The following is a 24550-nucleotide window of genomic DNA, read 5'->3' as shown; positions in this document are numbered from 1 at the left end:
TGTGTGTGCGTGCACGTGTGTGTGTGTGTGTGCGTCCTGTGGTTCCCACTACACCAAGCACACAGGGAGAAGTGAACATTTCAAACATATCTCTATGCACTACTGATACAGAGATCCATGAACGAACACACTCCAATGATCAGTTTGGGTTTGATTCTGACACACACACACACACACACACACTCCTCTGCCCAGTTTGGGTTTGATTCTGGTACCACTCTGGTCTCAGTTCATCATGCGTCTGGTCCACAGCCGACTGTCCTCTGGATGTGTGTGTGTGTGAGAGAGAGGGGTGTGTGTGTGAGAGAGGGGGGTGGGCCGACGTCTCGGTGAGTTCACACATCTATTCAAAGCACCTTTTCATTCCGCTGTTGTCATGGATACGGTTGCTGTGTCACAGGGCCTTCAGCAGGTCACTGTATCACTTACAGATAACATAGAGTCAACCACCTAGACTAGACTAGACTAGTCAACTGAATGTCACGGGGGGAATTCTGAAGATAATATTAAGTGTGTGTCTGATGCCATGTTGTTTTTCTGTATGAGTGAATAAATCATTTGTAAAAACAAAAATGTGTGAAATAGTTTTTGCTTTTCTTATCTTTCAAATTCCTCAGAAAATACTGTTTTGGTTCCTGGTCTCTGTTTTATCTGGCAAGATTGTCATGCACATTCCTGTTTCCAAAAACGTTGGGACACTGTAAAATATAAATAAAACCAGAATGTGATAATCTGCAAATCATAGACAACATACAGCATCAAACAAATTTGTTTTATGAAGGATATATGTTCATCTTGAATTTGATGTCCGCAACATCTCCAAACAGTTGTGACTGAGGCAAGAAAAAAAGTTGTATAAAGCTGAAGAGCACATAAGGAGGAACATTTCATGACTAATTAGGTTAACTGGCACCAATGGGCAGTTGTGGGCTACTGGTTAGGGCTTCGGACTTGTAATCGGAGGGTTGCCGGTTCGATCCCTGACCAGTACGCCTAAAGTGCCCTTGAGCAAGGCACCTAATCCCTCACTGCTCCCCGAGTGCCGCTGTAGCGGGCAGCTCACTGTTCCGGGTTAGTGTGTGCTTCACCACTGTTTGGTGTGTCTGGCCAAATAATGCAATAATATAAGAATGATGATCCTTAGTGTAAAATTGTGAATAATTTGGGGATTGTATCATCTATAGTACATAATATCTGTAGGAGCCATTTATTATTTGTGGGTTTATTTTGTTCGACTCATTATAGCCACTAGGGGGTGTAGTGTGTGTAGGGGGTGTATATGAACAGGTGTTCACCGATGAGGGGAGAAGGTGTGGAGAGACCAACAATATGCCACCGCACTGCTGTAACAGCACTCATTTAGAGCCATACAGCAGTGTTCACGTCACCAACAGCACCGTGTGTGTGTGTGATGTCAGCGTTCCCAAATGCTGAGACTGTTGTTAAAAGAGGAGGTGATTCAACACAAGTGGTAAACATGCCCCTGGTCCAACCTTTTTGAAACATGTTGCTGGCATCAAATTTGAATACATATTTTCCAAAAATCAAAACATCTGTTTCATCAATTGATATGTTGTCTGCACTAGTCTTAATTAAACATATGATTTACATTTTACACAGCATCCCAACTTTTTTGGAAACAGTTGTATAACTTCTACATACAGTACTTGATTGTCACAAGTATAACTGCAGTAGCACTAGTAGTTACTTATACATTCCTTGATTGTCATTGTCACCGTCACACACACACACATATCTTGCCTGAGATAATTTTCGCGAGGGGTAAAGAGAGAGCATTTAAAGTCAAACCAACACAGTTAATGTCTAATTCTCCTCAACATGACCTTGTGGCAAGAGGTGGGGTTCAGAACAGCACAGTAAGGGCACGTTCGGCAGGTTAGAGTACTAAGTACTTATGGTTAGAGGACTGACAGGAGATGGGGTACATAACAGCACAGTAAGGGCACGTTCAGCATGGTAGAGTTAGAGGACTGGCAAGAGATGGGGTTCAGAACAGCACAGTAAGGGCACGTTCGGCATGTTCAGGTTAGAGGTGAGGAGCTGCTCTCGGAGTGAGTGAGTTTTCCAGAGATTCTTGAGGATTGAGAGGGACGACCCTGCTCTGATGGCGTTTGGAAGAATGCTTTGATTTGGTTTGCTTCAGCATACTACTCTTTCATCTTAAGTATGCACAAATGTGTCAAGGACAAAGCTTTTTGCCTTGCTGGTGTGCACGTGTAAGTGTGAGGGCACGTTCAGTGTGGTAGAGTTAGAGGAGTGTTTGTGAGCATGCACGCTGAAGCTTTAGTTGGAGTGTGTGTGTTTGTGAGCATGCACACTGAAAGTTTAGTTGGAGTGTGTGTGTGTGTTTGTGAGCATGCACGCTGAAGGTTTAGTTGGAGTGTGTGTGTGTGTTTGTGAGCATGCGTGCAGAAGGTTTAGTTGGAGTGTGTGTGTGTGTTTGTGAGCATGCGCGCAGAAGGTTTAGTTAGCGTGTGTGTGTGAGATGCAGGACCTCATTCTGTCACTCGGGTGATGGAGCGCTCTACCGCGCAACGCTGAAGAACTCCTTGCTCTCCTCTCCGTGTCAGAGGCCCTGCTGCCGGGCACACACACACACACACACACACACTGAATTGAACTGAAATTCACTGAAAAACTGCCTGCTCTCCTCTTGTCAGAGAGGTCCTGTTGCCAGGCTGCCCTCCTCTTGTGTCTGTACTAAAGATACCATTGAGAAATGGCTCCTTATGAAACCCATCATGGGTTCAGGCTTGAGTAGATTTCCCTTCCCTGCCCTGTGACCATATATTAACACCCCCCCCCCCCCCCCCACCGAACCAGATGTGATAAATCAGATGTGATTTAAACAATGTGAATTAATCTCATTTTTAATAATCTTTTAAATCCACTACAGTGAGACTGTGGTTGAGGAGAGGAGAGTAGAGGCATCTGGATATAGACTGTGTGAGGGACTGTTTTTTTTTTTGTGTCTCTCTGCATTGTGTTTGTTTCAGCAGAGACTCCACTCTGGTGTGAAATGAGAATGGTGTGGTGTTTGTGTGTGTCACCACTGGAGACAAGATGACCGGCAGCACATGGCGACCTCACTGACCGGTGACAGTGTGACGTGACCACCGGGCTGTTTAGGCTTTCCAAAACTATAACCTTACCTGTCTTACCAATGAAGCTATATTTGTATAAGGCCCTTTGAATGTACAGTAAGGACTTAAATGCAAACATGAACTTCCAACTCTCTGAGTGGCCCTGGGGAGCCTCCATCCCATAATGGGGCTGTAGGGTAGAGGGTACAAAAAATGGGGGGCGCATGAGAGGAATCATTACAGAAGCTTTTCTAACTTAACTTAAGCAGAATATCATTGGAAAGTGTTGAGAAGAAGGCTCATCAGAAAAGAAACGTTGATTATAGCCTACTATTTCACCATTCAACCGCTAGATGGCGTGAACACTACGGCCCAGTCAGATCCGACGGCTTTGGGCTCTTTATCAGTTTCTTTTTAGTAGGCCACTTGTACGTATATAATAGCCTCAAATCAATACCAAAAGACAACACGTTTGTGTGTTCTTTGACGACCTGGAATAAGAAACACATTTATTTTGACAAACCAGTGAGATGTTTGAAAAGTTCAGAGGTCGTTTCCATAGAAACACACGAGCGTCGTCCAGTCTGGGCTGAAGAAGTTGTCATGCTAACGCTAAGTGAGTTTGTCAACTCAGTTTATCTTTGTAGGTGTGGAAAGCTTGTCTGAATAATAGCGTGAAACATGTCAGCTGCAGTAAATCCACTGTCTAACCCGAAAGGAGGGAAGAAGTTATGTGAATTATGTCACAAGCCCGCGTATCTTCAATGCACAAAGTGCCATGTGACTTACTATTGGTGAGTTTGTTAGCTTACAATGATAGTAAGATAATTAAGGCAAAGCTATGTAACGTTTAGCCTAAACTCTTTGGTTGAGGTGTAAAAACTGTGTATCATCTTATCGAGGCTCTAGGCTCTTGTTTGAATTCTAGGAATGCCTAGCCCTAGCTTCTAGATGTAAATAACGTTACCGTGTTCATCAATGTGTACAGTGGCCACTGGCCACCATAATGTTTTCAGCTTTTTGTTGTTTTAGTAACGTTAGTTTTTAAAAGACAGCACTCTTAATTCTCCGAGTTATTTTTGGGTCCGTATAAGGGCCATCACAATTTCTCTTCTACCCCTGTACTTTGGCCACCTGCCCTTGGAACATCTGCCCAACAAACAGTATGCTAATTGTTTCTGGTAGAATAAAACATCAAACTTTTTTTTTTAATTTTTTTTTTTACTGGACTTTCCTAGTTTAACGCCTCTTCCTGGTAGTTAGCTAGACACAAGAGGGCAGTAGCGCTCCATCTTCAGTAAGCATCACATGATGCATGATAAAGCGCGTCTTGAATGCGGAGGGGAGAGGTTGTGGAGGTTGAACGGGTTCAGACAGCTGGAAACCAATTTATGCTCAGATGGAAGACTCAGTCGCACAAAAATAGACTGCCAGGCAAGTTTTCATTCCCCTGGAAAAAGGGATGAATGTGTAACTGCTAGTTACTCGATGAACGACTGCGCCACTTGCAAAATACAGTTTGTATTCGTGTACCTTGGAAAAGACCAACTTGACAATGCTGTTCTTTAAAGATTTATTTTATGAGGCCACATCATCAGCGTCTTGCAAAAGGCCTAATTGCTGTGTACAATGTGTGCAGTGTCAGTAGTTGCTTTGTGAAAACCTGTGTTCAGTGTCTTGTGTCGTTGCGGCAGTGGCCAGAGCCTCTCAGTAATGGTGCCTCTGTGAGGGCAGGCGAACAGTGAGCTGACTATGGCCTCTGTGCATTCTTCACTCCTCTCGCTGTCTCCATACGCCTCTGTGCACGGCCCCGTGTGTGTGTGTGTGTGCACGGCCCCGAGGGCCCACTGCTTAGCAGCTGAACCACCAGCCACTGCTCTCCTGAGGGAGCTGCTCTCTGTGTGTATGTGTGTGTGTGTGTGTGTGTGTGTGTGTGAGAGAGAGAGAGAGAAATAGGAAGAGTGAGAAAGAGAGACAGAGAACGAGTGAGAGAGAGGGAGGAAGAGAGGGAGCAAGAAATTGAGAGAAAAATATAAGAGAATGAGAGAGAGAGAGAGAGAAAGGAATGGTCATCCTGCCAAGTCTGCTGTGCCTCTCTGTGGTCTCCAGCTGTTAACCCAGGCTGAGTCGCGTGCGGGGGGGAGGGGGGTGGTGGCATGTGGATTCAGGGCATGGCTAGGGCACAGTCGGGCTGTCGTGCCACGCCCTCCCGGCGGTCCTTGTGTGATGTGGTTCCAGGCTGTGCATTCCAGCCACACACAGTGAAAAAACCCAGCCTGAACATGAAAGGCACTCTGAACCCAGACACACAATTAAAGGCCTTTACTACAGGTATGCGCTCTCACTGCACATATGGTGAACTCCAGCCTGCTGCTCAGCTCTGCGCACACTGCCTTAATACAGTGAAGCCATCAGCAGCACTCACTGGGAATCACACTCACTGGGAATCGCACTCACTGGGAATCGCGCTCACTGGGAATCGCGCTCACTGGGAATCTCACTCACTGGGAATCGCACTCACTGGGAATCACGCTCACTGGGAATCTGGTGGCTGGCTAGCTGGGTGGGTCAGAGGCTTCTTGGATCCGTCGTGGTCCTGTCACCCTGGCTGTGCCACTGCCATGTCTCCCTGTAGTCCAGGCCACTGTTATACAGGTTCTGGGGCATCTCTTCAACACTGGGTTGGGTTATATAATACTACTGCATTACAAAGCAGATTTATTTATGTTGCACCTTTTACACACCACTGTCAGTCAAAGTGCTTTGTGAATGAAAAACAACTAAAATAATTCAGATTTTAACTAACAGGAGAGTAGAAATGACCATCATGACAGTAGAAAGAGAAATACAAATGAAATTAGGCATTTTTATAGCAGATAGAATAGAGGTATAACTAAGCCCACTAGTTAACTGATTTATGGTGATAGAGTGTTCACACCATAGACTGTATAAAATCTTCTGACTGCGAGTTTAATGTCTCCATGGATACCATGAGAAACATCACGAGCCCTTAGTGTCCCCAGAGCTCAAAGGGATATTCACAGTGCACTGATTGATTGATCTGAGACTTGCCCAATGGTGTGCTGTGCTCTCCACAGTGACACCGCCCATCAAGAAGCTGATTGGCTGAGCATCCATAATAGGGTGTGTCAGATGCTGAGGCCTGTCCGTACACCCGCCCCCTTTCACACACTCCAGGCCGACAGAGACCATCACCGTGCAGAGATGCGCAAGGCTCAGGTACACACACCTCACACACGCACACACACACACTACACATCCCTCACACACACACACACTACACATCCCTCACACACACACACACACACACAACCCTCACACACATACACACACACACACATGCACACACACATATAAAGCACACCATCACCCTGCAGAGATACGCAAGGCTCAGGTACACACACACACCCTAAACACACACATAAAGCACACCACCACCATGCAGAGATACAGTACACGAGGCTCAGGTACACACACCTCACACACACACACACACACACACCTCATACACACATAGCGTTCACCATCACTGCACAGAGATATGCAAGGCTCAGGTACACACCTCACAGACACACACACACCTCATACACACACACCTCATACACACATAGCGTTCACCATCACTGCACAGAGATATGCAAGGCTCAGGTACACACACCCCTCACACACACATAAAGCACACCACCACCACCATTCAGAGATACACATGATTCAAGTATACACACCTCACAATCACACACTGGTCCAGAGTGGCCAAATTGCACTCTATGTACAGGTGCTCCATACCTTAACTCCGAGTCAGTGGTTTTGTGACTAATTAACCCAAGTGATAAAGCCTCTAATAGAGACGCCCTATGATTTTACTCTGCTATAACTCTTCTCTTAGGATCCCGTGGCTTAAATCCCACAGGTTTGTCACTATACCCTGAGCCATAGAAAGAGAGAGTGGCGACACTGTTTGATGTCACCGCCACACGATCAATAGTTCCAAAAAACCTGTGCTTAATGGCTGTATCGCAGGAGGTGGGATGTATTTCTGGATGCTGGAGGGCTTAATCTAGTAACTCATTGGCTAATGACCAAGTGATTGGCAGTTTTCAGTTCCAGAACCCTCTCCATAACCCAGAAACTGGCATGGAAAAGCACTGCCATCTTTCTCCAGGGTCTCTTATGGGAGTGTGGCCACTCTGTTTCCTGTGCCACTCTGACTGTACTCCACACTTGGAATGCTCTCCTGTTGTAGTCTGTGTTAAGTCAGCAATGTTTACTGACTGTATCAGGGCCACTATCGCAGGCATCACACAGTCTTGTCTCTGACGGAGAACACACTGCCTCTGTACTGTGTGTGCACAGTGGTTTTTCACCGACCCCGTGTTTCTGGGAATTATTGTTATCTAAATGCACTTTAGATAACAATATAGAGTCGGAGGATGTTCCCAGGAAAACTTGTTCTGGGATTCTGCAAGTACAGGGAGAGAATGCGTGCTCTGTCCTGCACATATCTCTAACATAAAATAATGTGTCTAGGCTAATCTATATTAAGCAATTACTGCATGCCTATGGAAACAATAAGTCAATGTATTAGAGATATCAATAGTAACGCAGGAATGGACGTTACATTTATTCAGTAACTGTAACGAATTACTGAAATTTGAATTGTACTTTGTAACACTTTACCCCCAACACTGACAATAACGTAGACAGCAAATTAAGATATTTTTTTTATTTTTTGGAGCGGCACTGGTACCACTGTGTAGCCAAGCCTTATGCCATAGGCTACCCAAGTAGTCTAAATCGAGGTAATGTTTAAAGGGGAACTTGGCAACTATTTCAACGTAATAAACCTGTTTAGAAATCATTTGGATGGTTAAATGACCTGTTCCGGTGAAAATGGTGCCTTTCACCGCTGCCCCTACCATCCCCAGGCAGAAAACCAACCTTGCAACATTGAGACTACCGTCCCGGAAAGAGAAGTGAGAAACAAGAAACTCGTTTTAAATTGTGTTTCTTACCTTGTAAGATCCACATTGTTCTGCCGAACTTATGCTTAAAACTTATTGACCATTTCGCTAGCTTGTAAACAAATCCATGTGCTTTATCGTTACCTTTTTCCACAGTTTAAAATAGCATAATGCACAATTTCTCAAGCAGAGGGGGAAATATAGCTAATCCTGCCAAGTTTCCCTTTAATTATGCATGATTTATTTTGTTATTGAATTCGTAGGCTGGGATTCCTCCTGGCAACAATTATGTTTAAAGGTAGCCTCCTGCTTTTTTCAGAAGGGGCGGCAGGCAGGCTACAGGCAGAGCGATGTACAGTGGCAGAGCGACGCACAGTGGCTGAAAGTGGTACTAAAGCTTCACGCAGCTTCACGCCTCGTAATGCGCGACTTAAGTGGCCATTTCAAAGTAATCCCCACTGTACACACGCACACACACACTCTCTCTCTCTCTGTGATGTGATTGCGACGAGTGGACACCACACACACACACACACACACACACCCACACACACAGGATGTTTTGTGTTTGGTTAGGCAAACGGGTGATGATCAGTCAAATGTTGTGGCAGGGAAGCAGGCTGCTGCATTATCATGTGACATGCCGTCCAGCCTCGCCATCTCACCACTTCACTGCCTTCAGCTGCATCAGAAAAACCCAGTGGCCACAATAATATGTGCCATTCATCTTGTATCTCCAGAAGTGTTACAATATTTCAAAGAAATATAAGTAGCACAGGCTACATTGTTACGTACGCAGTGTGTTTGTGTGTGTGTGTTTGTAGGATGCGAGTGGTTGACTGTTAAAATGTGTGTGTGTGTGTGTGTGTGTGTGTGTGTGTGTGTGTGTGTGTGTGTGCGCGTGTAGGAACAGCTGATCTCTATGAGATGGAGGAGGTGCAATGTTGGCTGTTTATGAAGATTGTGTGTGTGTCTGTGTCTGAGTGTGTGTGCCTGTGAGTGTGTGTAGGTACAGCAGATCTCCACGAGGAGGGGGAGACGCTCTGTTGGCTGTTTGTTAAGATGTGTGTGTGTGTGTGTGTGTGTAGGAAAAGCTGATCTCCATGTCTGAGGAGGAGGCACGCCGTTGGCTGTTTGAGGGGCGTTGTCAAGAGGCTCTTCCTGCTGCCCGCTTCTGCCTCCGTATCGCCATGGAAACACACGGACCCAACGCTGTGCAGCTGGTACCCGCCTACCTGCTGCTCGCTGAGGCCAATGTGGGTCAGTCTGTGTGTGTGTCTGTTTGTGTGTGTGTCTGTTTGTGTGTGTGTGTGTGTGTGTGTGTGTGTGTGTGTGTGTGTGTGTGTGTGTGTGTGTGTGTGTGTGTGTGTGTGTGTGTGTGTGTGTGTGTGGGGGGGGGGTGTGTGGGGGTGGTGGTAGCATAGTGGTTAAGGACCTGGGCTAGCTGGGCAGTGGCAGAAAAGTTGTGGGTTCAATTCCCGGCTTCCACCGCTGTGCCCTTGAGCAAGGAACCTAACCCTGAATTGCTCCGGGGACAATGGCCCTTGTAATGTAGTTGACATATGTAAGTTGCTTGAGATATAAGCGTCAGCTAAATACATGTAAATGTGTGTGTTTGTCTGTGGGTGTGTGTTTCTGTGTGTGTGTGTGTGTGTGTGTGTGTGTCTGTGTTGACTGATACTTAAAAGACACTTTTATCCAAAGCATCACAGACTCACAACAGCAGGAATCGAACCCGGGTTGACCCCTATTTTTTACAGTCTATGGTTGACCCATTGTCAGTTGATGATGTTACCGTTACGTTACCGGTAAAATCCCATCCCTGGTTCTACCTACCCAGCCCTAAGAGTCATGACTGTGAGATAGTTCAGGCTGTGTGTGTGTGTGTGTGTGTGTGTGTGTGTGTGTGTGTGTGTGTGTGTGTGTGTAACATCAGGGTTACCTCACACACACACAATGATGCTAAGTCATCCTTCTGCTCTCCCACGCTCCCTCTCTGTCTTTCTCCTACTCTGTTTTTCTCTCTGTCCCACGCTCGCTCTCCCACATCTCTCTCTCTCTCCCTCTTTCCCTCCCTCCCTCTGTTTCTCTCTCCTCTCTCTCTCTCTCCCTTTCTCCCTCCCTCCCTCCCCCTCTCTCTCTTTCTCCTCTCCCATTCTCTCCTCTCTCTCCCCTCTCTCTCTCTCCCCCTCCCTCCCTCCCTCTCTCTCTCTCTCTCTCCCTCTCTCTCTCTGTCATCCCGCAGTGCCGCTTCGTCTCCTGCTGTGGTGCCGCAGTCCATGCATCAGACAGCCGTGTGTGTGTGTGTGTGTGTGTGTGCTCGTGCTTGTGTGCTCTCACTGGTGGAGAGGAGAGGGGGCAGAGTCGCTCACATGCACACACACACTCACACATTTTCTCTCTCTGTCTCTCTCACTCACACAGACAGACACACACACACACACACACACACACACACACACACACACACACACACACACACACACACACACACACACACACACACACGCTGGACTGCAGCACTGACACAATGATGCATGGAGAGCAAATAAATTCTACTGGCCCTGCAGATGAATACTGCAGGCTACTAGCAGACGAGTGTTAGAGGGCTTGCAGATGACCACTGCAGGCCTTGGAGACGAGTGTTAGAGGGTGTGCAGATGACCACTGCAGGCCTAGGAGATGAGTGTTAGAGGGCTTGCAGATGACCACTGCAGGCCCTGCAGGCCGCTGCTAGTACTGTATGTTGCTGTCAGAGTTGGAAGTGGAGGGCCTTAACTCTGTTTCCAGCACCCATTTGCTTCGAGTGTGCTGTTGGTTTGAGTGTGCTGTAGGTTTGAGTGTGCTGTAGGTTTGAGTGTGCTGTTTGAGTGTGCTGTTGGTTTGAGTGTGCTGTTGGTTTGAGTGTGCTGTTGGTTTGAGTGTGCTGTTTGAGTGTGCTATTGGTTTGAGTGTGCTGTTTGAGTATGCTGTAGGTTTGAGTGTGCTGTTGGTTTGAGGGTGCTGTTTGAGTGTGCTGTTGGTTTTAGTGTGCTGTTGTTTTGAGTATGCTGTTGGTTTGAGTGTGCTGTTTGAGTGTGCTGTTGGTTTGAGTGTGCTGTTGGCTTGAGTGTGCTGTTTGAGTATACTGTAGGTTTGAGTGTGCTGTAGGTTTGAGTGTGCTGTTGGTTTGAGGGTGCTGTTTGAGTGTGCTGTTGGTTTGAGTGTGCTGTTGGTTTGAGTATGCTGTTGGTTTGAGTATGCTGTTGGTTTGAGTGTGCTGTTTGAGTGTGCTGTTGGTTTGAGTGTGCTGTAGGTTTGAGTGTGCTGTTGGTTTGAGTGTGCTGTTTGAGTATGCTGTTGGTTTGGGTGTGCTGTTGGTTTGAGTGTGCTGTTTGAGTGTGCTGTTGGTTTGAGTGTGCTGTTGGTTTGAGTGTGCTGTAGGTTTGAGTGTGCTGTTGGTTTGAGTGTGCTGTTTGAGTGTGCTGTTGGTTTGAGTGTGCTGTTGGTTTGAGTGTGCTGTAGGTTTGAGTGTGCTGTTGGTTTGAATGTGCTGTTTGAGTGTGCTGTTGGTTTGAGTGTGCTGTTGCCTTGAGTGTGCTGTTACCTTGAGTGTGCTGTTGGTTTGGTTACACATTTACCAGCCATTATAATGACTTATGTGGAGGAATTTGTGAATTCTTTCTAAAACGCTGAAACGCAGTATAGGAGTTCATACCGTAGATATAGCGACATCACCTCTAGTATAGGAGTTCATACCATAGATATAGCGACATCACCTCCAGTATAGGAGTTTATTCACCATATTCACACGGCGGCCATCTTTCTATGACGTCATGCTCAGGGTGGGAATCCTCTGGGGAAGTCCAAACAAATAGCTCAAAAACTGTCAGCTGTCTGGTGTTTGTGATTAGCCCAATTATGGCAAGATGGTCCAAAAACGTAACCTATCTACCAGCCTTGACATGCCAAGAAATGGAAACATGGACAGATGAACAGGTCAGCACCCCTAAATGAATTAAGAAAAAAAGGATACACAGCAACTGGATTGAACGTTATATCCACGATGTTAAAGGTAAGAGGATATGGCTAACTGCTAACTTAATACCACTTTATTTATTAACTGGGTTGCACCGATAAACCTGTATTAAGGCACGGCCTTGTCTGTCATTTCTCCTCAGAACAACTCAGGCTTGTATTTAAACCAGCCTGATTTTAGTTGCCAATGAGACCGTTTCACGTGGATATACTATTGAATTTTGAGCTCTAGGTAACGTAAGTGTTATCATTAGCCTTAAACTGCCGACAGAGATGTAAACTTCTTGTGTCACAGTGGAATACTCCGTTAGCCAGTCAGGCTGTCTTACTAACCAAACTAGGTTATAGTTTATGTTTTTTTTGTGCAACCCACGTCGTAGCTTAATTTATCTCCCTATTTATTCTTTCATTTTATTGGCTTATTTTCGCGGAGATTTAACAAAGGCGAAGTTGTCTACTAATGCAAGTTATGTTCTGCTTTCAGTTAGGGTTGAGGAGGGTGGGACTAATGCCAATATCGTCAGGGTCAGGGCGAAGGCATCCCAGTATGTTTAAAAATGAGCCAGCTTACAGGGTACAGGCTAATGATGTCAAATTAGCACACTATATATTTTTTCCCTAGACGAACTTAACACTTTGTGTGGTCTGAGCAACAGGCTTTGCATAAAGACTTAGCCATAAAATATATATATATATATATTTTTTTTTTTTTTTTCAGGTTGAATTGATCAGCGGATTCAACAAACCAGCTGTGCCAGTGAAGCAGGTCTCGGGCACTGCTCACACCTTGTTGGCCTCCTGTATACTCTTGCTCATTACTCTAAATTAGGATACAAATCAGTCCCCCTAACCAAATGTAAAACCTCCTTAACCCAAACTTGGCACATCCCTTCTTGAGAATTTGGCCTAGGGCCCAAACCTGTCACTCTTAAAAAAATTAACAAGGTCAAATCCAACAAGACCTACAGTTGTCACAGTTGAGTAAAAAAAGATTATGGCCATGGCCTACTTGAAATCAAATGCCCAAACCAAGAGAGTCAAACTGCTCATACCTGAGAACAGTGGATAGAACCTTTTCCTTCAAGCATGGCCATGAATATCACTCACAAGTCATGAGACAGATGGCTCTTACAGGAGCAAAATGGTTTATTTTTTTGTAATGTGCCAGGAGGATTACTATCTGGAGAGAGTGCACTTTGATGCTGTCTTATTAAGTGCCCCATTGTTATGTACATAAACTATCATTAAAAATGTATTTCTTCATCTGTAGCTACTGTATTCACCTTATTGATGTCCATGTTGTAAGCTAATGTAGCATCAACATTTTTAAAGCCAAAGTTTAAATGCATTACAAGTAAAATAACTACATTGTGTTGCTTTAGAATCTATTCAGTTTATTTAATTTCCAGTTAAGAATGTGAAATGTCATGACTGACATAACTCCATGCCTAAAAGATGCAAAAAACATGCCCTCTGCCGTTGGCTGAAGGGACAAGAACAATGATCTGTGTCTCATAGTCCTATAAAAAATAATATAATAAGTATAGAATAGAAGAAAACAGAAAAGACGCCTTTTATTTTTACTGTACAATACAGAGATCAGCACAATGTTAATGCACAAGGAAAATAAATTGCTGTATGAGTCTTTTGTGTACAAAGTATTGCTAATACTGTAGAAAGTACTATAGTAACAACACTGTAGAAAAAGACTTCATGTTTCATAATTATTCACCCGAAATCCAGTGTAGAATGTCAAGAACTATGAATCATTTTTGCTTCAAGTTGAAACAGGATGCCTTGAGGATGGTATTCTCCTGCGTAAGGTGGGCGATCTCCTTCCGTGCTGCTTCTAGCTGCTCTTCCAGTGACCGAGAGTTCAGCATAGTCATGGTCAGAGTGGGGTGCTGGCTTAACAACTTGGTCTGCACTATAGGAGACAATGACAAATCAAAAAACATTAAGTTCCAACTGCATGTGTATCACTTAAGTTGTATAGTATACCATGTAACCTACTACAGTGAATGTTTCATTAATGGAGATTACATGTTATACCCTGCTGCTACACATAGCCTATGTCTTATGCAGCAGCTGTGTGATATTTTGCAAGATGGATATAGGCAATATACTTTATACGTGTCTTACCCAGTGTCAACTCCAGCCAGGTCTACACTTGCATCTTCTGTCTCTCCAGCAGGTTCATTGCTGTGTATGTAATAATAAAACATTAGTTCTTGCAAAACTGAATGAATCAACTCTTTGTAACAGACCTAGGCTAAACATGACATTAGGAGACGTGTGAAACAATTTTCACTAACTGACCTCTCTCCCTCTAATTCGCATTGGTCTTTTATGAGTCGTTTTTGTCCAAGCGAACAGGACACTTCCTGGCAGGAGGCACGTTTTTCCAGCCTCATCATGGTGCACAAAACACTGCTCAGTGAAATGTTTGGCACAAACTTGTGTTGGACGTAACGTTAATCTCCACGAACAACAAACAGCCTGCCCGTTAGCTGCAGTTAGCCTACGTACACAGTGACCAGGGCTTTCCCTGAAGTCAGCAAAAGACAAGCTTACTGCTTGAGACGTGGCATTTCTATCAAGGCATCATCGTAACGTTACCATACATAAATAAAACGACATCATGTTTGCGTTTGATCTAACAAGTAGCATGATAACGTTACACAATGGCTATCTTTATAACTAACATTAGCCTGAGGTTAAGCTAACCGGTTGGCTAGCTAGATAATTATGCACTTACCTGGAAAAATGTACCGATGTCTCTTCTAATTTTTGAAATCCACTCTCTCTTCAATCTGGTGTCTGTCAGGAACCGGTGGAACGAACGTGTTTTGTCTTTTTCCCGTCTTTTGTAGTAGGAATTACACCCAGGCACACAGCAGACATATTCGTGACTGATACAATCCACAACATCCATACACAACTGTACAGAACTCGAACTTCCCACCCTGAGCATGACGTCAAAACAAGATGGCCGCCGTGTGAATATGGTGAATACCCATAGACAGTAAAAGAAATGGACGAACATACTCCGTCGTTTTCAATGGGAGGGCACTGAGTCAAATAGAACTATTTTTCAGTTGGTCCCCCCAGTACTGCGCAGACTCACACTTAACTTCGTGACGTTAGCCATCGAACTGAATCTTGTAACTCATATGATAGATACACAGAAATTCTTCTCACACTTCCTTCGCCTTCAAAGTCATCAAAGTTAAACATTTATTTATGTATTATTATTAATATCATCCTCACCAAGTCGTGTTAATGTTGAAGCTACCATACATGATCATCTTCAAAAACAGTCAACAAAACAAAAAAGTTATAGCCTTGAAGCTAATCTTCTTTCCACTTTTCCGACCTACGGTCAATCCATCGAAAACCTCTGTAATGATTAGTGCCGTTTTAAAAAAAAATTAGGTTTACTTTTTTTATTATTATTAGGTTGCCTCTGTGTAATGCTTTACCTTAACATACGGTCGTGTATAGGTTTTGCTTATGAGTTACCGTCATAGACAGTAAGGTGGACTGAGCTTCTTATCCAAACAATACGGTTATCTCCCTACGGCGCGAAAGAGAGATTACGTCAAAGCTAGCTTCCCTCCAACCGAACAAGCTAACCATTCTTCTTACGGTTAACCAACGTTATGGACGAGGTAGTGGAGTCTGTTTTGCCTTTGTAGTGTTTATGTGGATTACACAGAAGCTACAATATCGGCACAGGATATATGTTATATGAAGTTATGGTATTTCAAAAAAATCCTAGAATGAATGGACTTCTATGGGAGTTAGCAGAGAGGTGGTCCCTCCAGCCTACGTCGATTCTTCTACTTCCGGGAATTCGCCTGCCCCCTTGTGAATACCAGAGCCATATAAAGGTAGAGTCAGAGAGGGTTAAAGCTGAGCGAGAGGCGCAAACGTTCGACAATTTCCGCGTTCGATTATTGCAAGGGGGAGGGGGGGGAAATCCCCCTTTATGCAGACCAGAGTAAAGCCTCGCTGCACTAATGTCAATGGAGACTTGTGGAATTTTACCAATAAATTGGTCATTATGTCTTTCTGGATTTGTTGAGGGTTTTTTGGAACATTTTGTCATAATCTGTAAGTGTTTGGGATCATTTCAAGCCCAAAAGTGTAATTTTTTAGTGTTCGGATTTGTAATAAAATAACTTAATATCAGACCATGCTGCTGCCAGTTACTGTCCAGTTGTTAGCATGCTAGCTAGCCTCTTAGCTAAGGTAACATTTTAAACGGAGAAGTGTAATTTCTTTGAAATGACAACTAGCTGAATAACATTACTGACATTAGTTAAAGTGGATAGTTTATACTCAAGTGAATTTGCAACAGTATATTAAGTTTAAGCGAAGTCCTTCAACTACTAGTCACTTGTTGGCGCATAGCTGTATTGCCATAGCTACTCCCATCCACTTGTATAGCATTTTAAGCTAGCGTTAGCTAGCTAGCTAGCTCGGTACACATGACTAATTAAATTATTTATATCATGTCCTAAAGAATGATTCATTGGTATCATACATGATTATAGACAATGATATTGTGAACACAATTATGTTTATCTGTTCTTATTGCTTATTAAGAGAGAAAGTTTATTTAGTGAAGTAAGGTGACACTCCCACTTATGCAGACCGGAACTGTCCCATTTTGCTCCCATAGTAACGAATTACGTTGCTCTATCTTGCTAGTAATCAAGGATCTTTGGTAGAGTTGCGACAACTCCATTGACGCCAATGTTCCATTTTTGTTGTTTTTTTCCAACAATGGCAGCTAATGGAAGCCTCAAATAGTTCCCGGAAGTTAACAATTAATAATAGCAACAGTGCAGTTACAGCAGTATAGACTGTTTGTAGCCAACATTTCAGACTCAGATTTACATTCCTTTGCCTCATCCGAATAATAATAATAATAACAGTAATAGTAGTAAAGTAATAGTAGGCTATCACAAGAGCCTAATTATAATAATAAACGATGTATCGACTATGACTTTTCTGCTGCTCAGTCATATCAGTTCAACATCAAATAGGCCTAAATTAAAAGAGGCTAAAAGCCCAATAAATGTGCCACACGTAATAGCCGAATATAAGATACTTGCCTATCCCATTTCAATTAGGCAGCACACCACCACGAACAAGCTGTCATTACGTTTTTGCGTTTAGTAGGCAACTTGACGTGACGTTTCTTGGGCATTTAGCTTCACCATCACGTCAAGTTGTAACGCTCATCTAGGCTATGGATTTAAGTGGCTTAAAGGCAGCAGAAGTGGGATATAGTGCAACTGCTTCCCCAAAACAATTCCTCCATAACTGTGTATTTAATCGTTTGATATGTGGATAACTTTCAGTGGACTAAACAAAAGGTAAAGATTTTGTTATCACAAGGCTAGCTGGTTCGTTATATGGCGAAGCATATAGCCAACTTTGTTTGCAGCAGTGAAGCTGAGTTTGTTGTTAACATTGTTGGTAACTGTCAGGGAATTTAACCCCAACATACAAGAACCACAACACGTAGTATGGCTTTGCCCACAAACTCTGGTACCAAGAGCCTGCTAATGTAAGGAAGAATTCCTCACACCATCAGTCTCTGACTCTGCAGCCCAAAAGCTGTGTCTTTTATTGTACAGATGCACACAGAAAATAGAAAGCAAGGCATAGCGACTTCATTGTGACATACTCTTACCTCACCCACCCACACACACAGACAGGGCATACCTGTCAACACTCCCGTTTTTCCCGTGTTTCTCCCGTATTTCAAGGTCATCTCCCAGCACCCTCCCGTTTTGTTATTTCTCCCGGAAAACTCCAGTAATTTGCATGGCCATCAAACTTCATTTTAAAATCATTGATGCATTCAGGTTGCCAGATTGTGTATGAAATACACCCTACACCATACAGTCTATGCCCTACACATACACGATCACTTAGTTTCAATTTCAACCGTTTTGTCATAGGCTAAAACCTGGCAACCCAAATAAGGAAGTGGGTGCAGCCTGAGTCTCGTCGTAAGGAAGCCTGCTAGATGAATGGCCTCCAGAACTAGCTGTTGAATTTAATTGATTAACACATCACATAAACTGTTATTGAGTGTTGTTGATACACTGAACTTGTTCCCTCGGAACCAAATCTGACAGCAAGCAGCTTTGGAGTTTTGGAAGTAGGCTGCAGGCAGGCAGCTGGTGGATACATAAGTGGCATGCGTAAGGTAATGGTAAAGTAAAAGCAACGACCGAAATTCAGTGTTGAAACACGTGTATGAAACGTATTAAATATGCAAACACAGCTCCGGTATAAACACTGACCCCCCCGAAAAAAAATCTCCCGTTTTTGGAAAGCTAGACATGAGATGGGTGCAGTTCCTGTCTGTCTGCACACTTAACTTGTACTCTCTGTTCTTAGAACTCAGCACAACAACATTTAACTTGAACTCTCTGTTCTTAGAACTCAGCACAACAATATTTCTGCTTACACAAATGGTTATACAATAATAATAATTTCCTTACAGTAACGTAAACGTTTCTTCAGTTAGCAGCAGTAGCCTAGGCCTACTGTTTTTTTTTTTTTTATGTTGCATTCATTTTCATTGGCAAAAGCTAGCCTAATATGCATGAGAACCTATAGATTTGAGGGAGCTGCAGCTTAGCATCAGCACAGTCATATTAACACAGCAGGCACTAGCCCAGTGAAGGATCGTGTAAGCCCATCCACAGAAACCAGTTTCAAACCAAGCTTGCGCTGATATGATGCATGATCACTGATCAAATTGCTATTTTCTGACAGGATGAGCACAAACAAGTTCTCTGAATCTCAATTCTTTAGCCTAGCATCTTAATGCTGTATTCACAGCACGGTGAATGACAAACGGTGACAAAATGCTGTTGTTTATGAGTTCATAGCTGGTTATTTATCAAGGATTATATCACGTTTTATATGTTATTATGATCACTCGCATCGCATTACCATGGGGTTACTGTGTAGGTAATGCTACGGTTAACTTAACATGCCCACCATTACACTGGAGAGATGTTTTGAACTTTTAAACTTTTTTTTTTTATTCTCCCGAGACGCTAGCTAGTTAAGGTAGTTCGCTCATTATCTCAGATCAGTGAAGAACTACCAGAGAAAACGGGGAGAAAACTCAAACAAGTTAATGTTAGACTTAGACTAGCTGTGTTACAGTTTCTCGTTGAAAAATTAAAATCTCCATGCGCTTTTGTAGGCTACACGCAGTCTCAAAAACACTGTTTACAGCTCTTGAGTCACGTAATAGGTCATTTTTTTATAACGATAATTTAGATAGGCCTATTCTACACTTATGGGGTGGGTGCTACTGCGTTTTCTAAAGAATCTCCCGTCTTGGCTTTGTACAGAAATTAACATACGTAAAAGCTTATTTAATGCATTCTAATCCATTGTCAATCACTTCCGGGAACTTTTTGAAGTTTACATGAACCACGTGACCTTAACGAATTTTGAACACCCATTGTCGCAACTCTACCTTTACAGTATATGGCTCTGGTGAATACCCATAAAAAAAAACAAAGGAGTTCATACCCAGTAAAGGTGTGAATTCTTGAACATTCTAACATAAGATTCCGTTGTGCAACAATTCAAGGTTCTAAAATTCTATGTTGAATTCAAGGAATCCAGATATTAAAGGTGCCATTTGTAGGATTGTTACCGAACGTTTTGTAGGCCAAAATCAAAACACTGGTGAACGTTCTCATTACTACCAGACGTGAGCCTCTTCTGGGTTGCCAGATGTAATGAAGACTTAGCTAATGTTAGTTGACCTGTAGCTGCTATAACGTTTCTCCAACCATGACCCAGCTATACATTACGGAAACAGTGAAAACAAAAAATACCTCTCTAACCAACGTAACATATTTAGCTGAAGTTAGCGATGCAGATGAAGTTTAGCCTAGGCTACCTGTTGTGGAGAAATATGGCCAGCTCTGCGTCAGACGTTTGACGAAGATGTCACCATCTCAGGAAGCTCCTCCAATGTCCACTTAACCCTTAGAACCCGATTGACGCAAAGTGCATCAAAAAACACACCCTTTCTTCTCTGTTACATTGCTCCGCGACTGTTCATCACAGCGAGATAAAACCTTTATTTTATGACAGAGCTTTATTTTATGACTTTCCAAAGAGACTACGCACTTGTCTGTATGATCAAGTATGAAAATTAAAAAAAATCATGAAATTAAATAAAATTGCATGTCTATACTTCTCGGCGTTCACCTGCGCACCCATTACTCTCGTTTGAATTACTCGCGAACCCGTGATCGCATAGATATGGCAAGCATATCAGATGAAAGAGGAGAAACAGGGCTATCCACTGGTACCATGGATATCGATCTTTCTGGCTTATAAAAACAGACGAAGTGACTGCAAAATATTAACGTCATGTACACAAACCAACGCTGCACACCCATTACTCTCGGAGTAATTACTCGCGGACCCGTGATCGGATATATATGCCACGTATGTTAGATGAAAGAGGAGACACAGATCTATCATTTGATACCAAATACACCCTTCTGGGTTATAAAACAGACGAAGTGACAGCAAAATAATAACTTCATATAGCTGGACTTACCCCACGATTTTGTCTGTTTCTGTGGCAAAGCATGTTTATAATCCAACGCTATTGTGTGTTTCTCTATGGCAAAACATGTTCATAATCCGGTTTTGAGATCCTAGCAAATTCCTGCATGGCATCCAATTCAAGGCTCACATTGCATCCCAATTTGTTCAACAAAGAAACACCTTTTTTGCCTTTACTTTGTTCATGGCAATGCAGTAAAAAGTTGAGAATCATCATGAGTGCATACACCATAGTCACACATGGTAACAGGCAAACTTGGGTCAAGTCAGGTCAGATCAGTTCGTGTCACAGATATGGAGCGCAGAATGGTCATTTTTCATCGCTAAATAAAAATTGGCATTTATTTCCGTAAATCACACACCACATATTTCTGTAAATTGCTCAGCCCCAGAGTATCCCTCCAACATGGCAATTATATTGCCCGTTTCAGGACAGTCTGCCCTACACACACATGAAATGCATGTAGAGCTATGAGCTTGCTGTGGTGAGATACAGGTCAAAATATATGAATTTCTATAATATGATTTTTATATTTTAATTCTTTAAAAATCAAAATAAAATGCTAATCAAAATAAATGCTACAATGCTACTACTAATACACGAAATGATGGCAGATCTGGATAGCCTAGACTCTGCTGAAAAAAACAATATATAATATGTGTGTGTGGCACTTACAATGACCAGAATAAATCCTTATGAATAAAGGTAGAAAAAATGCCCTAAAAACAGCTTAGGGTTCTAAGGGTTAATTTGTTTCTTGTTTTAATTTTGGAAATTTGCCTGCCTCTTGTAGGCGTTCATGACTACAACTGACAGCTGTTGACAGTTGGCCTTTGCTAATTTGGCAACCCAAATAGGAGGACGCGCTAGCCCATTATTAATACGCTATTCTAGAATTAATCGTTCAAAACATAAATGAAAATTCTCCCCGTAACTCATTTTTTTTCATGGGTTTTACGGGGTATATTTTCTGTGTTGAGCGGGTATATCATCTGTATTGTTGAGGGGGTATATTTTCTGTGTATTGTTGAGTGGGTATACTCTGGGTATGTTGAGTGGGTATATTCTGGGTATGTAGGGTGGGTATACTCTGGGTATGTTGAGGGGGTATACTCTGGGTATGTTGAGTGGGTATACTCTGGCTATGTTGAGTGGGTATACTCTGGCTATGTTGAGGGGGTATACTCTGGGTATGTTGAGGGGGTATACTCTGGCTATGTTGAGGGGGTATACTCTGGCTATGTTGAGGGGGTATACTCTGGGTATGTTGAGGGGGTATACTCTGGCTATGTTGAGGGGGTATACTCTGGGTATGTTGAGGGGGTATACTCTGGCTATGTTGAGGAGGTATACTCTGGCTATGTTGAGGGGGTATACTCTGGGTATGTTGAGGGGGTATACTCTGGGTATGTTGAGGGGGTATACTCTGGCTATGTTGAGGGGGTATACTCTGGCTATGTTGAGGGGGTATACTCTGGCTATGTTGAGGGGGTATACTCTGGGTATGTTGAGGGGGTATACTCTGGGTATGTTGAGGGGGTATACTCTGGCTATGTTGAGGGGGTATACTCTGGGTATGTTGAGGGGGTATACTCTGGGTATGTTGAGGGGGTATACTCTGGCTATGTTGAGGGGGTATACTTTATCTATTGTTGAGTGGTGAGGTGAGGATGGCTAGTTAGGGTCTGACCTGCAGCACAGAGAAGCATTGTGCCACTCTGATGCCCTTTCATAACTCTCATGCCACTAGAATACAGCACTCTCTTACTTCTGCCTCTGCGTATGATGTACAGTAAGGGCTTTGTGTGTGTGTGCGTGCGTGTGTGCATGTATGTGTGTGTGTGTGTGTGTGTGTGTAGGCCTGGGCAGTCTCTCGCTGGCTGAGGAGTATCTGTCCCAAGCGGAGTGGACGGTGCTGAAGAGCCCAGACTGCAGTGGAGCCCTGAGGCAGCAGCTCCACAGGAACATGGGCAGCCTCCACAACACCACAGGCAACCTGCACGCAGCACTGCAGCACTACGCCAACCACGTATGCACGTGTGTGTGTGGGTGTGTGTGTGTGTGTGTAACAAGTGTATTATACTAGTGAAGAGTATGGATTGGACAGCATAGTGATGTGTGTGTGTGTGTGTGTGTAACAGGTGTATTATGCTAGTGAAGAGTATGGATTGGACAGCATAGTGATGTGTGTGTGTGTGTGTGTGTGTAACAGGTGTATTATACTAGTGAAGAGTATGGTTTGGACAGCATAGTGATGTGTGTGTGTGTGTGTGTGTGTAACAGGTGTATTATGCTAGTGAAGAGTATGGTTTGGACAGCATTATCACCTGCGGAGGCTACTTCCTGATGGCCAGTGTGTTCCAGAAGCAGAATAAGATAGACATTGTCAAGTCTCTCCACAAGAAGGTACACACCTGTGTTGTCTATGCCGTTATGTCTATGTTATGTTAATAATTATAATAATAATAATAATAAGTTTTATTTGTACAGGACCTTTCATACACAGAATGCAGCTCAACAGGTTTTACATTTGGAACACAATAATAGAGAATAAACTAATAATAATAATAATAATAATAATAATAATAATAATAATAATAATAATACATGTTGTTGCGGTGGTATATATTTTTAAGCAATAAGCCCCGAGAGGCCGTAGGTTACGCTGATTCTACAACAGCTAAGGGGCATTGTTAGGCACAACGCGCTAGCGGAGCTGTTGTACAATCAGCGTAACCTACGGACTCAAGTGGCTTATTGCTTTTCTAAAACTGTTACTTTAAATACCTGGCAAAGTTTCATAAAGTAAAGGCACAGCAACTAGAAATATAACGAGTTATTCCTAGATAATCATTCTTCAGCCACAAAATATATTTCCTCTATCTGAATGGTTGCCAAGCAACGTCGAGATGCAGCTACTCAAGTTATGGTAGCGCAGTAATATAGAACGAACTTTGCTAACAAATGCTTACATAACGCTGCAAACTGCAAGCCCTTGCTGCGGGCCCCCACAAATACCAACAGTTTCCTACAAGTTCCTCAGTCATTCCTCTTCGTTGCTTTGTTACTCTGGCCGTTTATGATCCGATCAGCAAGATATATACCAAGCAATATCAGAAATAATTCAGAAATACAGCGGTCATGTCCTTAGTATGTTCTTAGTATTTGTTGTCATTATGTGAATTTATACACAGACGTTTAAGGAACACAACAACAAATTCTCTGAAAATCCCAATAAAAAAACACACCCACTCACACACACACACTCACACATACACACACACACACACACACACACACACACACACACACACACACACCCATCCACACACACACACACTCTCTCACACACACACACACACACACACACATACACACACACACACACACAAATACACTCTTTCAATATCTCCCGTCTTTCTCTCTCACACACACACACACACAGGCCCTGCTTCCCTTCACACACTCGTCAGCTCTTCCCAGAAGTGAGTGTGTGTTGTGTGGCCGAGTCTCCCTGTGTTTCCTCTGTCCAGAGCACAGCGTGTCCAGATAACAAATAACAAGAGCAGCGTAAGACACTCAGCACTAACAGCACGAGAGTGTGAACTCCCTAATGAACACAGCAGGGTGTCACCTCCGTCTGCCGGCCACTCATACTGCATGTGCCTGGGGTCTCTGCCGCCGTGCTGACGCTGTTCGTCACACTTCCCAGAGTACCCTGGGGCTTTGGGGAAATTAGCGCTGATGGACTTTGGTTGTTATGTTGTTCTGGTGTGTTCTGTTGTTCTTTGTCTATGGTGTAAAAAATTAGC

The 24550-nt window shown here is 43.4% G+C and overlaps 1 protein-coding gene and 1 long non-coding RNA gene across 2 annotated transcripts in view; one reads left to right on the top strand and one right to left on the bottom strand.

Annotated features, from left to right (window-relative positions):
• Positions 1-3545: 3545 nt before the first annotated feature.
• The window catches only part of zmynd12 (zinc finger, MYND-type containing 12), a 25176-nt gene continuing 4171 nt past the window's right edge, over positions 3546-24550 (top strand). Inside the window, exons 1-5 of the mRNA XM_042096976.1 lie at positions 3546-3898; positions 6203-6344; positions 9175-9346; positions 22598-22767; positions 23022-23144. Coding sequence (XP_041952910.1) covers positions 3786-3898; positions 6203-6344; positions 9175-9346; positions 22598-22767; positions 23022-23144 — 720 coding nt within the window. The 5' untranslated portion in view covers positions 3546-3785. The remainder of the gene's footprint in view (positions 3899-6202; positions 6345-9174; positions 9347-22597; positions 22768-23021; positions 23145-24550) is intronic.
• On the bottom strand, positions 13678-15103 carry LOC121712899. The gene is made up of 3 exons (XR_006032676.1): positions 14862-15103; positions 14246-14305; positions 13678-14030 (listed from the first exon to the last, which is right to left on the bottom strand). It is a non-coding gene; the product is annotated as an uncharacterized LOC121712899 (long non-coding RNA).

This window comes from Alosa sapidissima, chromosome 7 (genome assembly GCF_018492685.1).
Source record: "Alosa sapidissima isolate fAloSap1 chromosome 7, fAloSap1.pri, whole genome shotgun sequence".
In the NCBI taxonomy this organism is placed as follows: domain Eukaryota; kingdom Metazoa; phylum Chordata; class Actinopteri; order Clupeiformes; family Clupeidae; genus Alosa; species Alosa sapidissima.
The sequence above is the reverse complement of the archived record's forward strand: the minus strand, read 5'-3'. Positions and strand labels throughout refer to the sequence as shown.